General features: G+C 40.5%; 2 protein-coding genes across 2 annotated transcripts; both read left to right on the top strand.

Annotated features, from left to right (window-relative positions):
• Positions 1-994: 994 nt before the first annotated feature.
• LOC142609053 (uncharacterized) lies at positions 995-1,642 on the top strand. Its single transcript, XM_075780694.1, has one exon. The coding sequence runs from the start codon at positions 995-997 to the stop codon at positions 1,640-1,642; it is 648 nt and encodes a 215-aa protein (XP_075636809.1).
• Positions 1,643-1,778: 136 nt separating this feature from the next.
• LOC142609052 (uncharacterized) lies at positions 1,779-3,164 on the top strand. The gene is made up of 2 exons (XM_075780693.1): positions 1,779-2,345; positions 2,481-3,164. Exons 1-2 carry the CDS (start codon positions 1,779-1,781, stop codon positions 3,162-3,164), a joined length of 1,251 nt encoding a protein of 416 aa, XP_075636808.1.
• The last annotated feature ends 10,849 nt before the right edge of the window (positions 3,165-14,013 follow it).

Below are 14,013 nucleotides of genomic sequence, written 5' to 3'. Positions count from 1 at the left end.
CAGTACTAGGCACAGCTGAGGAACTTCTTTCCATGATCTTTTGCAAGCAAAGATACAAGTGTCAACACAAGATTGGGGTTAGGTGAGAGATGAGTGGTGGAGATAATGCAATCAAGGAGTATAAATAGAAGAGGAGCTGGTGAGAGAAGGGGGCTAGAAAAAGGGGGAAGAGGATTTGAGAGAAAGGAATGCAAGTAATCCTTTGTAAACAACAGATATAGGACTTTATATATCTGGAGGCAAATCACCAGGACTGCTTCATACTTTGTTGTTTCGTTCCCTCTCTACAAATTCATTGTTTTGGGCCTCGAATTAGTGGACCCCTTTTTAGCTGTTGAGTTGGTGCATGATTTTTGGTCCCTACAATTGGCGTCATCTGTGGGAACAATAAAGTGTGAAGTTCTTGTTTGAGAACATATGGCTGAGGCAAGCCAAGAAAGGGAAGAATTGGTTGGGTCGCAAAGGGAGAACCACTCCATAAGTAGGCAACAGGGAAACGATAGGCAACGCACCCCGAGCATGGTGGTGGAATCATATCATAGTGACCATGCAAGAGGAAGACAGTCGCATATGGGGGATCAGGTCTCTCGTGATGATAAACTGCACAAGATGCGGTTAGAGATAGATTATTTACGCAAAAGGCTGAATCGAAGGAGGCGGACAGGTGAAGCCTGTCATTCTCGTCTAGTGAGAGCTTTGGGGAAAGCCAAGGGGAAGGTGATCGTCGAGGGTCTAAGTCCCCTCCTCTTGAAGCCAGCTATGTTCCTGCTGCTATAGGTAAGTCAAAGAAAGGGGAGGGAAAACGAGTAGGGGATGGTCATATCAAGGTACGGGAAACGACGCTATAAGTAAGTCTTTGAGGGAAATTTCTAAGTCCCCTTTCGTAAAGAGGATAAATAAGGCAAGGCTCCCTTATAGGTTTTCTCAACCTGTGTTTACCATCTATAATGGCAAGACGGATCCAGTGAAACATGTGAGTCATTTTAACCAGAAAATGGCGGTTCACTCGAATAATGAAGCTTTGATGTGTAAAGCTTTTCTGTCCAGCCCGAGACCAGGGGCCATGCGCTGGTTTGATGCTTTGGAGGAGGGATCAGTAGGGTCTTTTAAAGAATTAACGAGGGCATTTGGAGCTCGGTTCATAACATGTAGTAGAGTCCTCAAGCCTTTAGATGCACTTCTATCCATGGCAATGAGGGAAGGTAAGACTCTTAAAACTTATTCAGATCGATACTGGGAAACCTATAATGAGATTGATGGGGATGTCGAGGATGTGGCTGTTAGGACTTTTACGGTGGGGTTGCCTGTTGAACATGGTTTAAGGAAGTCATTGATAATGAAGACTGCTCTAGACATGCGTCAACTTATGGATCGCATAGATAAGTATAAACGAGTGGAGGAAGATCAAATTCAAGGCAAGGGCAAGGCAAAACTTTTTCAGGAAAGGAAAGATCCTCGGGGTGTGGGATACCAGGGTCATCATCCTGGGCGAGATTTCCCAGGTCATGTGTTGCTAGGGAGAGCTTCGTTGGTTAACTCATTATTTAAGGAACCAATACATCAAATATTGGAGAAGATACGGAATGAGTGGAGAAGCATCCCAAAGGAATCAAAGTCTTCACTGTCACTACCACCAGGATAAAGGACATACTACAGAAAATTGTAGGACCCCACGTGATCATTTGAATCAACTGGCTAGGGCGGGAAAGCTCAATCATTTCTTATCTCAGTCTGAAAGGCAGTTTGAGCCTCAAGGGACGGGAGCACAGTGGGGTAATATGTCCCGACCACCATTGGGAACTATTGGGGTTATTTTGGCGAAGCCGGGGAGGGAGTCCGGGAAGCCTTCTAGGGTTATGTCGGTGCGGGTTGGTTTAGGGAATGAAGCCAACAAGAGGGATTGTCAGTTGGCTAAAAGGATGAAGTTATCAGCAATCCCCATTTTGGGTTTTTCTGAGGAAGACAAGAAGGGGACATGTCAACTACATGATGATGCTTTGGTGGTTACAATTCGAATCGAGGGATATGATGTGAAACGAGTTTTGATTGATGATGGCAGTGGAGCGAAGATTATGTATCCTGAATTATTCAGGGGTTTAAATTTGAAAGTTGAGGACCTGGAAAAGTATGATTCACCGCTAGTGGGCTTTGATGGGAAATCGGTGATTCCACAGGGAATGATAAAGTTGCCTGTTCAAGTAGAGGATGAGGAGGTCCAGGTTAACTTCATCGTTGTGAGTGCTTATTCGCCCTACACGGCTATCCTGGCTAGGCTATGGCTGCATGCCATGGGAGCAATTTTGTTAACCTTGCACGTGAAAGTTAAGTATCCTACCGATGGACGGGTAAGTGTGTTACAAGGAAGTCAGTCCGTGGCCAGACAATGTGTGATGTCCGCGATTATGAGAATAGTCGAAAGTCCTGACATGGGGGCAGGTCAGGAGGATTTATAGCAATTAAAGAGCCCTACCTTGGTACAGGGTGCCGACTTGGAAGGAAGCTCAGCCGAAGAGCTCCAGAGGGTCTTTATAGGAGGGGATAAAGAGAGGTATTTCCAAGTGGGATCCCAATTACCTGTATTGGAAAAAATGGGGTTGATTAAGTTCTTGGAGGCCAATATCAACGTTTTTGCTTGGACTATGTATGACATTCTCAGAATTGACCCTGAATTTATTTGTCATCGGCTGAATGTGAATCCCGAGGCAATACCCCACAAACAACCTCCTCAGCGTGCGTCTCAGGATCATGCCGAGGCCGTAAAGGAGGAAGTGAATAAGCTAAAGCAAGCTGGAGCTATAAAGGAGATCTTTTACCCTGAGTGGCTAGCTAACACTGTGGTGGTTAAGAAGAAAAATGGAAAATGGAGAGTGTGTGTGAATTTTACTGATTTGAATAAAGTATGCCCAAAGGATCCTTTCCCCATCCTAAGAATTGATCAACTAGTGGATGCTATTGTTGGGCACCCTCGGATGAGTTTCTTGGATGCTTTTCAAGGTTACCATCAGATACCAATATCGTTAGCGGATCAAGAGAAGATAGCTTTTCGTGCCCCTAATGGTAATTACCATTATCGAGTAATGCCTTTTGGTCTCAAGAATGCAGGATCTACTTATCAGAGAATGGTCACTAGAATGTTTGAAGAGCAGTTAGGGCGCAATATGTAAGCTTATATTGATGACATGGTGGTTAAGAGCAAACAGGTAGAAGACCATTTGGTGGATTTGGAGGAAACCTTCTCGGTTCTTAGGAGGCATAAGCTGCGTCTAAATGCCTCTAAATGCTCCTTTGGAGTGAGTTCGGGAAAGTTTTTGGGATATATGATAACACATAGGGGAATTGAAGTTAATCCCGACCAAATCAAGGCCATCATGAGTTTACATCCTCCTCAGAACCCCAAGAAGGTGTAGAGGTTAACGGGTATAGCGGCAGCATTAAACAGATTCATATCTCGATCCGCAGATAGGTGTCGGCCATTTTACCAGCTTTTGCATAAATGGAAAAATTTCTAGTGGACAAACGAATGTGACCGGGCTTTTGAGGATCTAAAGCAATACTTGGCTAGCCCGCCAATATTGTCTAGACTTGAGAAGGAGGAGGTGCTTTATGCTTATTTAGCAGTCACGGACTACGCTGTTAGCCTTGTCCTGGTACAGAATGATGATGAAGTCCAGAAGCCTGTGTATTACATTAGTAAATCTTTGCAAGAGGGTGAAAAACATTACTTGCCTTTGGAAAAGGCTATGTTGGTCGTCATGCATGCAACAAGAAAGCTTCCGCATTACTTTCAAGCCCACACAGTAGTAGTACTCACTCAATTGCCTTTACAGGCTCTCATGAGAAAATCAGACTATACTGGCCGAGTGACAAAATGGGGTACGAGGCTGGGAGCATATGACGTTAAGTACATGCCCCGGGCAGCTATCAAAGGGCAAGTTCTCGCTAATTTTGTGGCGGAATTTACGGAAGGCAGCAATAGGCCAGCAGAGGGATTTGTGACAATGATGTTTGCCGAGCCCCTAAAGACTCTCCCTTGGAAAGTGTATATAGACGGGGCCTCTAGCCGAAAAGGGGTGGGAATTGGGATCGTGCTAATTACTCCCGAAGAATTGATCATAGAAAAGTCACTACGGTTAGGGTTCGTAGCCATGAACAATGAAGCCGAGTATGAGGCTCTCTTGGCAGGGGCTCAAATGGTTAGGCAGCTAGGAGGAGAAGTGGTAGAGTTCTATTATGATTCTCGCTTAATCGTTGTGCAAGTAAATGGGGAGTTTGAAGCTAGAGATGAAAGGATGAAAAAATATCTCAACAAGGTGAAATGCGTTTTACACATGTTTAAGAATTTTAAGGTGCAACAAATCCCTAGAGGACAAAATGCTCATGCCGATTCCTTGGCTATGTTAGCCACGTCCTGGGGATCGAAGCTTCCTCAGATGGTGATGGTGGAAAATCTGTTGGTGTCCAGTCTTGCTAGTGTCCCTGTAGTTGGAGTCCATAATATTCAGGTGGGGCCGAGTTGGATGGATCCAATTGTCACCTTTTTAAAGCAAGGTTTATTACCCGAGGATAAAGTGGAAGTTGAAAAGGTATGAAGACGTTCCCCGCATTATTGGCTTTCTGAAGAACAAAAGTTATACAAGCGTTCTTATTCAGGGACATATCTTTTGTGTGTACACCCAGAAGCTGTTGAGCCCATATTGGAAGAGTTGCATGAGGGTATATGTGGGAGTCACACTGGAGGAAGGTCCTTAGCTCATAGGGCCATAACCCAGGGCTATTAGTGGCCAAATATGCAGAAAGCTTCCCAGGAATATGTAAGAAAATGTGATCAATGTCAAAGGTTTGCACCAAATATTCACCAACCAGGGGGAGTCTTAAATCCGCTATCCAGTTCATGGCCTTTTGCTCAATGGGACTTGGATATCGTTGGACATTTTCCTCAGGCGGTTGTTAATAGGAGGTGGCTTCTCATCGGCATAGATTATTTTACTAAGTGGGTAGAGGCCGAGCCATTGGCTAATATTAAGGATGCAGATGCTAAGCGATTCATCTGGAAGAATATTGGTACTCGTTTTGGAGTCCCGCATACATTAATCGCTGATAATGGGCTTCAATTTGATAGTAAATCCTTTCGGAGGTATTGTGGGGGGTTTAGGAATAAGGAATAGGTATTCCACACCAGCAAACCCTCAAGGGAATGGTCAGGCCGAGGCCACTAACAAGGTTATTCTAGCTGGTCTAAAGAAGAGACTAGATGATGCTAAGGGAAGATGGGTGGAGAAGTTACCTCATGTGTTGTGTGCCTACCGTACTACTCCTCGTTGGTCCACTGGGGAGACACCCTTTTCAATGACATATGGAATGGAGGCCGTAATACCTTTAGGGTCGAGCTTCCCAACTTTAAGGTCTGAACAATATAGTGTTGAGGGAAACCATTGCTTGTTACTAAACAATCTTAATACTATCGAGGAAAGAAGGGAAGTAGCTAGCGTAAGGATGGCCAAGTACCAACAGAAGCTCAAACAGGCCTATGATAAGGGAGCAAAACCAAGGCCATTTGTGCCAGGGGATTTGGTTCTTAGGAAAGTGGTGGGAACTGCGAAGAATTCAGCCTGGGGTAAGTTTGGGCCTAACTGGGAAGGGCCATATAGAATCACGTCTGTAGCAGGCATTGGGGCTTATTGTCTAGAAGACTTAGTGCCCGTTTAGTTGGCCTTTTAGGGGCTAAAACGAAACTTTATGTAAAAGCTGGGCTAGATTGAGCGTTTGGTGACCCAAAAACGCAACTTTTGGGTAAAAATTGCGTTTTTGGCCAAGGCAAAAACGCTCAAAACTCTTATGGAGGTCTGGAGCTCCATAAACAAAAAAGTTCACGGGCATTTTCCAGCTATCCGTTGGCTCATCCTAAAATTACTGAATTACCCAGCCCCTCATTCCTCTCATCTCATCTCTCTGCTCCGCTAAAATCCCTGAAGCTTCATCTCTTCTCTGCTCTGCCCTCTCCATGTCTCTCCGTGGTAAGTCTCCGTGAATCTTCTTCCTCTTCTTCTGCTTTCTTTGTCTTCTTCTTCTTCTTCTTTTCTGATCTGTTTTTTTTGGGCTCATCCTAACAAAATTCGTTGGGCTCGTCCTAAAAAAATTTAGATATTTGCTTAGTTCTCTTGCCATGCTTAATCTCTTCTCTACTCTGCCAATCTTCTTCCTCTTCTTCTGCTTTCTTCGTCTTCTTCTTCGTCTTCTCTGATCTATTTTTTTAAAAAAATTTATTTATAAGACTCTGATCTGAGAAATACATTTTGAAGGTAGAGATTTGATCAACAAAACACCAAGCAACACTGATCTACTACCAAAAACCACCAGGTACCAACACTAATCTGAAATTTTTTTTACTGAGTGTGGGAAAAAAAATTCCAAATCTTGCATGCTTTGTATTGAACTTGATTAATCGTGACTAATGTTCAGAATTTTATTCTCTTTTATTTTGCTTTTAATGTTATAGATTACAATTACAAGTTATTTTCTTTGCTAGATTAGGTACAACGTTTGTATTTGATGTGATATATTATTGTATGCAAGTTTGACATTTGTGTTTTATTTCATTGTTTATTTATTTATTATCTAGGGTGTCCATGAAAATTGAGTTGGTATACTGTGTTTTACTTGAAGATTGTAGTTTTGTGAGGGGAAATGGTTGTTACGGCTTGTGGTAATGGAAATTAATGAGGTCAAGTTTTGGAAGCTAAAAATTCATTTGTATTCGGAGTAATTTATGTTGATGGTCTAACTTTTATTACATTGTTTGTTGTTTTTATAGAATGGCTGCTATTGCTTGTGGGTAATGGAAAATTAGTGAGGTCAAATTTAGTCTTGGAGTGATTGATTTATGTTGATGGTTTAAGTCAGTGTTTGCAAAAAATTTCAAGTGCCATGATATGCTGACTTTGTTTGCTTTCTTGTGTGAAGTTTATAGCTTGTTATGGGTTGTTGATTAAAATGAAATGGAAGGGAAGTTGCACACGCGTGTGCAGCTGATGGGGCATGATATGCTGTTGCTGCTGATGGACTGCACACGCATGCCCCATCAGCAGCAGCTGATGCAGTGGGGTGCAGCTGCTGATGCAGTGGGGTGTGGCAGTTGCTGCATCAGTTGCTGCTGCTGCTGGGGTGCAGCAGCTGATGCAGCAGCTGCCACACCCCACTACATCAACTACTACTGCTGGGGTGCAGCTGCCGATGCAGTGGGGTGCGGCAGCTGCAGCAGCTGATGCAGCCAGGGGCGGAGCTATGTTGTCCATTGGGGGGGCCATGGCCCCCCCAAAGTTTTTATTTCTTCTACTGTTAGGCTATGAGTTTGATAGCAAAAAATAAGTAAAAGGCTATGGCCCCTTAGAAAATAATGACCGGCCCCCCCAATTCTTTCTAGGATCTCTACTTAGTCCAATAGATAACCCAAGTCCTCAAATAAAATACTAGTTAGCTCTCTCAATTGTCCAAATGATTTGTTGTCAATCCAAATATCCAATAGACAATAATCCACACTCTCAAAATATCATCTTTTACCAATCATTTTCAAACAAAAATTTACTTTTTTTTCCATCATTCTCAATCTCAAGAAGCCACCTACGAGATTCTCAAAGAAAATAGAAGTTATCACTGCTACTTTTTCTCCTGATACAAGCCCACACTACCCCATGTTTCTTTCCTCTCATTGTTGATTGCACTAAACACATTAACTCTCTTCTTAACAATGGTAGAAATCAAAGAAACTCCTTTTATCTTAAAAAAAAATCCATATTTGCTTTTAGTTCCAGCTTCTTCTTGTGTCTCAGTATTTCAGGTTCGTTTGTTTCTTCAACATCATATGGGCATTTAGATTTATGCCTTTTATATATATGTGATAACGGTCATTTAGTTTTATGAATATGCTTTGTTTATTAAGTTGTTCAATTTGTTGTATTGCTATATGATAATATATTATATCACTTTCCATATCACCATTTTTTAAAAAATTTGAAATTAGGAGCTGAATATTTAATTAAAAAATAAGAAAATTTTCAATATTATGGATAATGATGGGTTGATGGTGCTTAAAATAATAGTATGCAAATTTTTGTATATGTGTATGGTAAAATAGACTGCCTTTTGTAACTTGGCCCCCTCAAATAAGAATTCCTAGCTACGCCCCTGGATGCAGCAACAGCTGCACCCCACTGCATCAGTTGCTGCTGCTGAGGTGTAGCTGCTGATGCAGTGGGGTGCGGCAGCAGCTGCACCCCAGCAGCAGCAGCCGCACCCCAGCAGCAGCAGCAGCTAATGCAGTGGGGTGCAGCAACAGCAGCCGCACCCCAATAGCAGCAGCAGCTGATGCAGTGGGGTGCGGTAGCTGCTGCATCAGCTGCTGCTGCTGGGGCATGCGTGTGCAGCTACAGCCGCACCCCCTAGCAGCAGTAGCCACCCCCCAGCAGCAGCAGCAGCTGATGCAGTGGGGTGCGGCTGCTGCTGCATCAGCTGCTGCTGTTGGGGCATGCACACCCTAACAACATTAAATGAAATGGATTGTTATGGTTTGGCATAACTTTAGGCTAGAATTATTAGATCATGTTTGTAACTAGTTCACTAAATTGGAATATTATGTATTCTATTTTTTGCATTTCTTATGGTTGGTTAACTTTATAGATGGGTAAAAAGACCACTTCCAACCCCGAGGTAAAAAAGGCTAGAGCAGATTGGGATATTAATCCAACGTGGACAACTACTTTTTGTAACCTTTGTGTGGAGCAAATTCAAGCCGGGAATAGAACAAAAGGTGTTGGCTTTAGTGCCAAAGGTTGGTTCAATTTGGTGACCAAATTTTGTGATGAGACCGGTCAAAACTATGATAAGGACCAATTAAAAAGTAGGTGGGATGTATTAAAAGGTGATTGGAGAGTGTGGGAACAATTGAGGAATCTTGACACCGGTTTAGGTTGGGATGTAGTGAAGGGAACAATTGCTGCTCCTGATTATTGGTGGGACCTGAAGTTGAAGGTGAGTTGAATATTTTATTAATATGTAGTTAGTTAGAGATAGTTTTTTTTTTATATTATTGTTATATAAGTGAAATTACAATTACATTTTGTAGGAATTGCCCAAAGCTAAAAAAATTTGAGAGAAGGTCCACAGAATCTAGAATAACTTAAGATAATGTTTAGGGATGTTGCAGCAACTGGGGTAGCAACATGGACTCCTTCTTCAGATACATTACCTCCAACAATGCCAAAAGAGGGTGCTGGTGATTCAGATGGTAGCTCCGAATTTAAGGATAACCAATGTGACATAAGTTTAGACATTAATAGTTTGCAGCAAGGACATACTAGTCAATCACGTAGTTTAGGACAAAACCGAACTAGTGAATCAATACCCTCACAGAAGAAAAAGAAGAAGATAGGAGGAGCTGCAATGTTAGACAATCGTATTAGTCAATTAATAACTGTATGTCAGAATAGGTCTGAAGGTACTTCTCGAGAGTCACCAAGTTCAATTGATATTGTAATGGCGATTGTGAGAGCACTTCCTGGAGTGGAAAGTACGTTTGTGGTTCAAGCTTCCATTATCTTACTAAAAAAGTCACGTAGGGAGATGTTCCTAACTTTCAAGGACCCAAAGTCACAACTGGAGTAGCTACAAGCAATGATTTATAACCAAAAGAAGTGACTAACCTTCTGTGGTATTAACTATGTTGTATTAACTTTAAACTAAGTTAGCTATGTTGTATTAACTATGTTGTATTAGCTATGTTGTATTAACTTTAAACTAAGTTATGTGATATTTAGTATTAGGTTTGGACTAATATATGTGTAATGTAAACACATTTGAAATTTTCATTATAGTGTTATGTACTTGATGTTCTGAATTGTCTTGGTATGTTGTGAATTGTCTTGATTGAGTATTTGTTACTTTGTTGTGTAGCTTAAACCAATATGGATGATTATAATGGTACTCATGAGAGTGGCCATTTTATGGAACTATTAATGGATGGGGATTACAGAAATTATTGTGATGATCATGATGGTGGTGATTATAACAATGCTGACAATAATAATTATGGTGCAAACAATAATAATGATGATGATGATGATGATGATGGTGAGAGTAGTGACAGTGATGATGACAGTGATGGCGATTCTGATGATGATGATTGTAATGACGATTCTGACGAGGAGTTTTACCAGCTTGTGGCAGTTACCTGTGAAGCAGTTGTGACGTATTTTAATAAGTACATTAATAAGACTCCTTGTTATGATTCTGAACAAACAGGGTGGGATTGGCTGAGACACTGTATGGAAGGTAATGAGAATTTGTGTTACAATATGTTTAGAATGAAAAAGGAGGTGTTTCATAATTTGTGTCAAGTTTTACAACATGACTTTGGACTTCAACATTCAAGGAATATAAGGTTAGAAGAGTTAATGGCAATCTGTTTAGTGATACTTGGTCATGGAACATGTAACCGAATGGTTCAAGAATTATTTCAGCATTCGGGTGAAACCATAAGTAGACATTTTGAGAAGATGATCACTCTGTTGGGTGCTCGCTTTGCAGCTGCATATGTAAAGCCTTCGGATCCAACTTTTAGTGAAGTTCCAACCAAAATACAAGACCATCCAATTTATTGGCCACATTTCAAAGTATGTGTACTATTGTATATTTGAATAAGTGTTATTGTCTATAAGATAATACAATGCATGTGGAACTGAAAACTATTAATGTTTTTATTAGGATTGCATCGGTGCGATTGATGGCACACATGTGATAGCGATTGTACCTATTGAGAAGTCCATTCCATACTTTGGAAGAAAGGGATATCCAACCTAAAATGTGATGGTTGCATGTGACTTTGATATGTTATTCACATTTGTTTTGCCTGGATGGGAAGGTGCAGCACACGACACCCACATTTTTCTTGATACCATTCGTAAACAAAGTAACAACTTTCCGCACCCACCACCAGGTTTGTAATTGGTTAATCAATTGTTCATTATAATGACATATTGTGTGTGTGTTAATACAATTGAATTTTTTTGTCTAGGGAAATATTATGTAGTTGATTCTGGATACCCAATGATGAAAGGCTATTTGGCACCATACAGAGGGATATCATACCATCTTCAGGACTTTCGAAGGAGAGGTGGAAGCCCTAGAACTAGACATGAAAAATTTAATCATGCTCACTTATCTCTTCGATGTGTGATTGAGCGCACTTTTGGTGTATGGAAGAATAAATGGAGAATTATCAGAAACATGCCATCTTTTCCATTCCATATCCAAATACTTATTGTATCTGCTACTATGGCTCTTCATAATTTTGTTAGACTAAATGATAGGGATGATAGGGAGTTCATAAACGCCAATCAAGATTCAATTTCTAGAAGAGAACGTAATAGTGAAGCAGGTAGCAGTTATGAGCAGAACTCAGGATCTTTAACAGACCCTGCGATGGTGGTTCTTCGTGATTCCATTGCTAATTCCATTTGGGGGGTAATAATTAATAGTTGTATTTTTTTTTTATAATATCATGTAGTACAATTTATATTTGGGTTATTGGTATGTATTTTATGATCTTTTTTACATTTTTGTGTTGTACAATTTAAACTTGGGTTATTGATATGTATTTTATATCTTTTTACATTTTTATATAGCACAATTTAAACTTGGATTATTGGTGTATATTTTATCATCTTTTTGCATTTTCATTTTGTGCTTCATGATGATGACAATTATTTAGATTTAATTAATATTAATAAAAAGTCATTAATGGTAATAACAAATAATTATGACACTAAAAAAGAATAATTGCCCAAACATTATTAAAATAATACCAATAATATATATTTTTTATTATTATTATTATTATTATTTAGTAAGTATATGAAGTAGTTGATTTAAGTATGAAATAAACTCTCTTATATATACATTGTCCTTTTTGGTAATTTATCCCTCAAACTGCAACTTTTATAGTTTTAGCCAAGCACTTTTTAACAGTTTTTACCAAACACTCAGCTTTTTGAAAAATCACTTTTTCATTATGCACTTTTTCAAAAAGCCCAACCAAACTCACCCTTAGATGAAAAAGCAGTCTGACATCCTTGGAATGTAAACAATTTACGGTGTTATTATTATTAAATGACTAGGTTTCCCTTTTGTTGTGAATAAACTGTGACTTAGTCTTGTTTTTTTATAAACTTCATTTCTTTGTTGATATAAGTATAAAGTTCTGAGTGTTAAGCTGAACTTAGTCCTTGTTCGGATCCTCGGGCCACAAGGCTAAGGAAAATTAACACCATGGCAAAAGTTCTGAGTGTTAAGCTGAACTTAGTCCTTGTTCGGCTCCTTAAGCCACAAGGCTAAGGAAAATTAACACCATGGCAAAAGTTCTGAGTGTTAAGCTGAACTTAGTCCTTGTTCGGCTCCTTGGGCCACAAGTCTAAGGAAAATTAACACCATGGAGAAAATTGAAGGGAAATTAACACCATGGCAAAAGTTCTGAGTGTCAAGCTGAACTTAGTCCTTGTTCAGCTCCTCAGGCCACAAGTCTAAGGAAAATTAACACCATGGAGAAAATTTAAAGTGTTAAGCTGAACTTAGCCCTTGTCTGACTCCTCGGGCCACAAGTCTAAGGAAAATTAACACTGCGAAAAAATGTTTTAAGTGTTAAGTTGACCCTAATTTTTGTTTAGCTCCTCGAGCCGTAAGACTAGGAGAAATTAACACCACACATGAAGCATTCCAAGCGTTAAAGTAACAATAATGCGTACAATAGGTATTATTACGGCTTACGTTGCAAAGTTGGTGATCATGTTGCATCTGAAAGTTATTGTTTTAAGCGTTGAGAAATTGCTATCGACAATGCGCAAAACATTTAATATTTGAATTTAGCAAAGCGTTAGTAGTAAACAGCATGCACCATTGACGCTACATTAATTCCTTCAAATCAGTTTACGTAAAAAAAAAAAAACACTAAACTTTAAACAACTTTTAACAAACTCTTGAGCAAATATGTTAAGCATTTGGTTGCTTCTCCTTTGCACTCTTCTTCTCTGTTTCCTTCTCTTTCTTTTTCTTTTTTGACTACCCTACCTCCATCATATCATCTTCATTTTCTACGTTTATCAATTTGGTGCCGGGAGAAGGGCTCTCATTTGCCTCTTTGCCCTTGGAGGAAACAGAGGAAGGGTTCGGATCCGAAGTGGTTGTAGAAGAGGGAGGAATGGAGCTGGAATCACTAAGTGGCTTGGGAGGAGTAGGTGCTAGCTATAGAGCAGAGGGGTAATACACTCTGTATGGAGTCCGGAGCCCAGATTCAGCGGATACTCCTGCAGCGTCTAAGGCATGACCCCAGACTTCCAGGTAGAATGCATGGGCGACACCCTTGAGTTGAGCTGTAAGGCTGTCAGCAGCTTTCTCATACCGCCATCATACGTTGCTTGCTCAGCATCAGCTTTTTCCTGCTCCTTAGATTCTAATTGCTTTTTAACCTGCTTGAGCTCCACCACAGTGAAAGCCAGTCGGTTTTGGGCTTGTTTCTGGGCTTCAAGGGCAGTAGTCGCCTGTGTTTCATAACTTTGCAAGGCAGATTCTGTATTCTTGTAAGCCTTCTCTGTTTCGGTCAGTTGGGTGAGGGTCTCCTTCAGCTTTTGTTCTGCTTCAGCTTGAGCCTTCACAATAACTTCTACATTATTTTCAGCTTTTCTAGCTAAGTCCAAGGAGTGATCCACCCATTCTTCAGCCATGAAAGAAGCTTGAACAGCCTATCATGTACATCAATTACAAAAGCCATATTAGTAACGCGTTTAAAGATATGAAGGTAAGTTGGTATAGAGTCATGTAAGTTACCTTAGCTAAGTCTTGTTTCAAAGACAGGAAGACTTCTCTTTTCCAGAAAGACCGCAGCTCAGCCATGTCCTCGGGGAGGCATAGGGCCTGCTCCAAGCACTCAGCCACTAAACTTGAGCTCCCCTTCGTTGGATCTCTTAAGTT

Source organism: Castanea sativa, chromosome 9 (assembly GCF_040712315.1).
Source record: "Castanea sativa cultivar Marrone di Chiusa Pesio chromosome 9, ASM4071231v1".
Classification (NCBI taxonomy): Eukaryota; Viridiplantae; Streptophyta; class Magnoliopsida; order Fagales; family Fagaceae; genus Castanea; species Castanea sativa.
Note: the sequence above shows the minus strand (reverse complement) of the source record. Positions and strands in the feature narration are given on the sequence as shown.

Coding starts and splice junctions, on each gene's coding strand:
- LOC142609053 (XM_075780694.1), top strand. CDS start 995: ATGGCGGTTCACTCGAATAATGAAGCTTTGATGTGTAAAGCTTTTCTG.
- LOC142609052 (XM_075780693.1), top strand. CDS start 1,779: ATGTCCCGACCACCATTGGGAACTATTGGGGTTATTTTGGCGAAGCCG. Junction 2,346..2,480: donor AGTATCCTACCGATGGACGG/GTAAGTGTGTTA, acceptor ACCTTGGTACAG/GGTGCCGACTTGGAAGGAAG.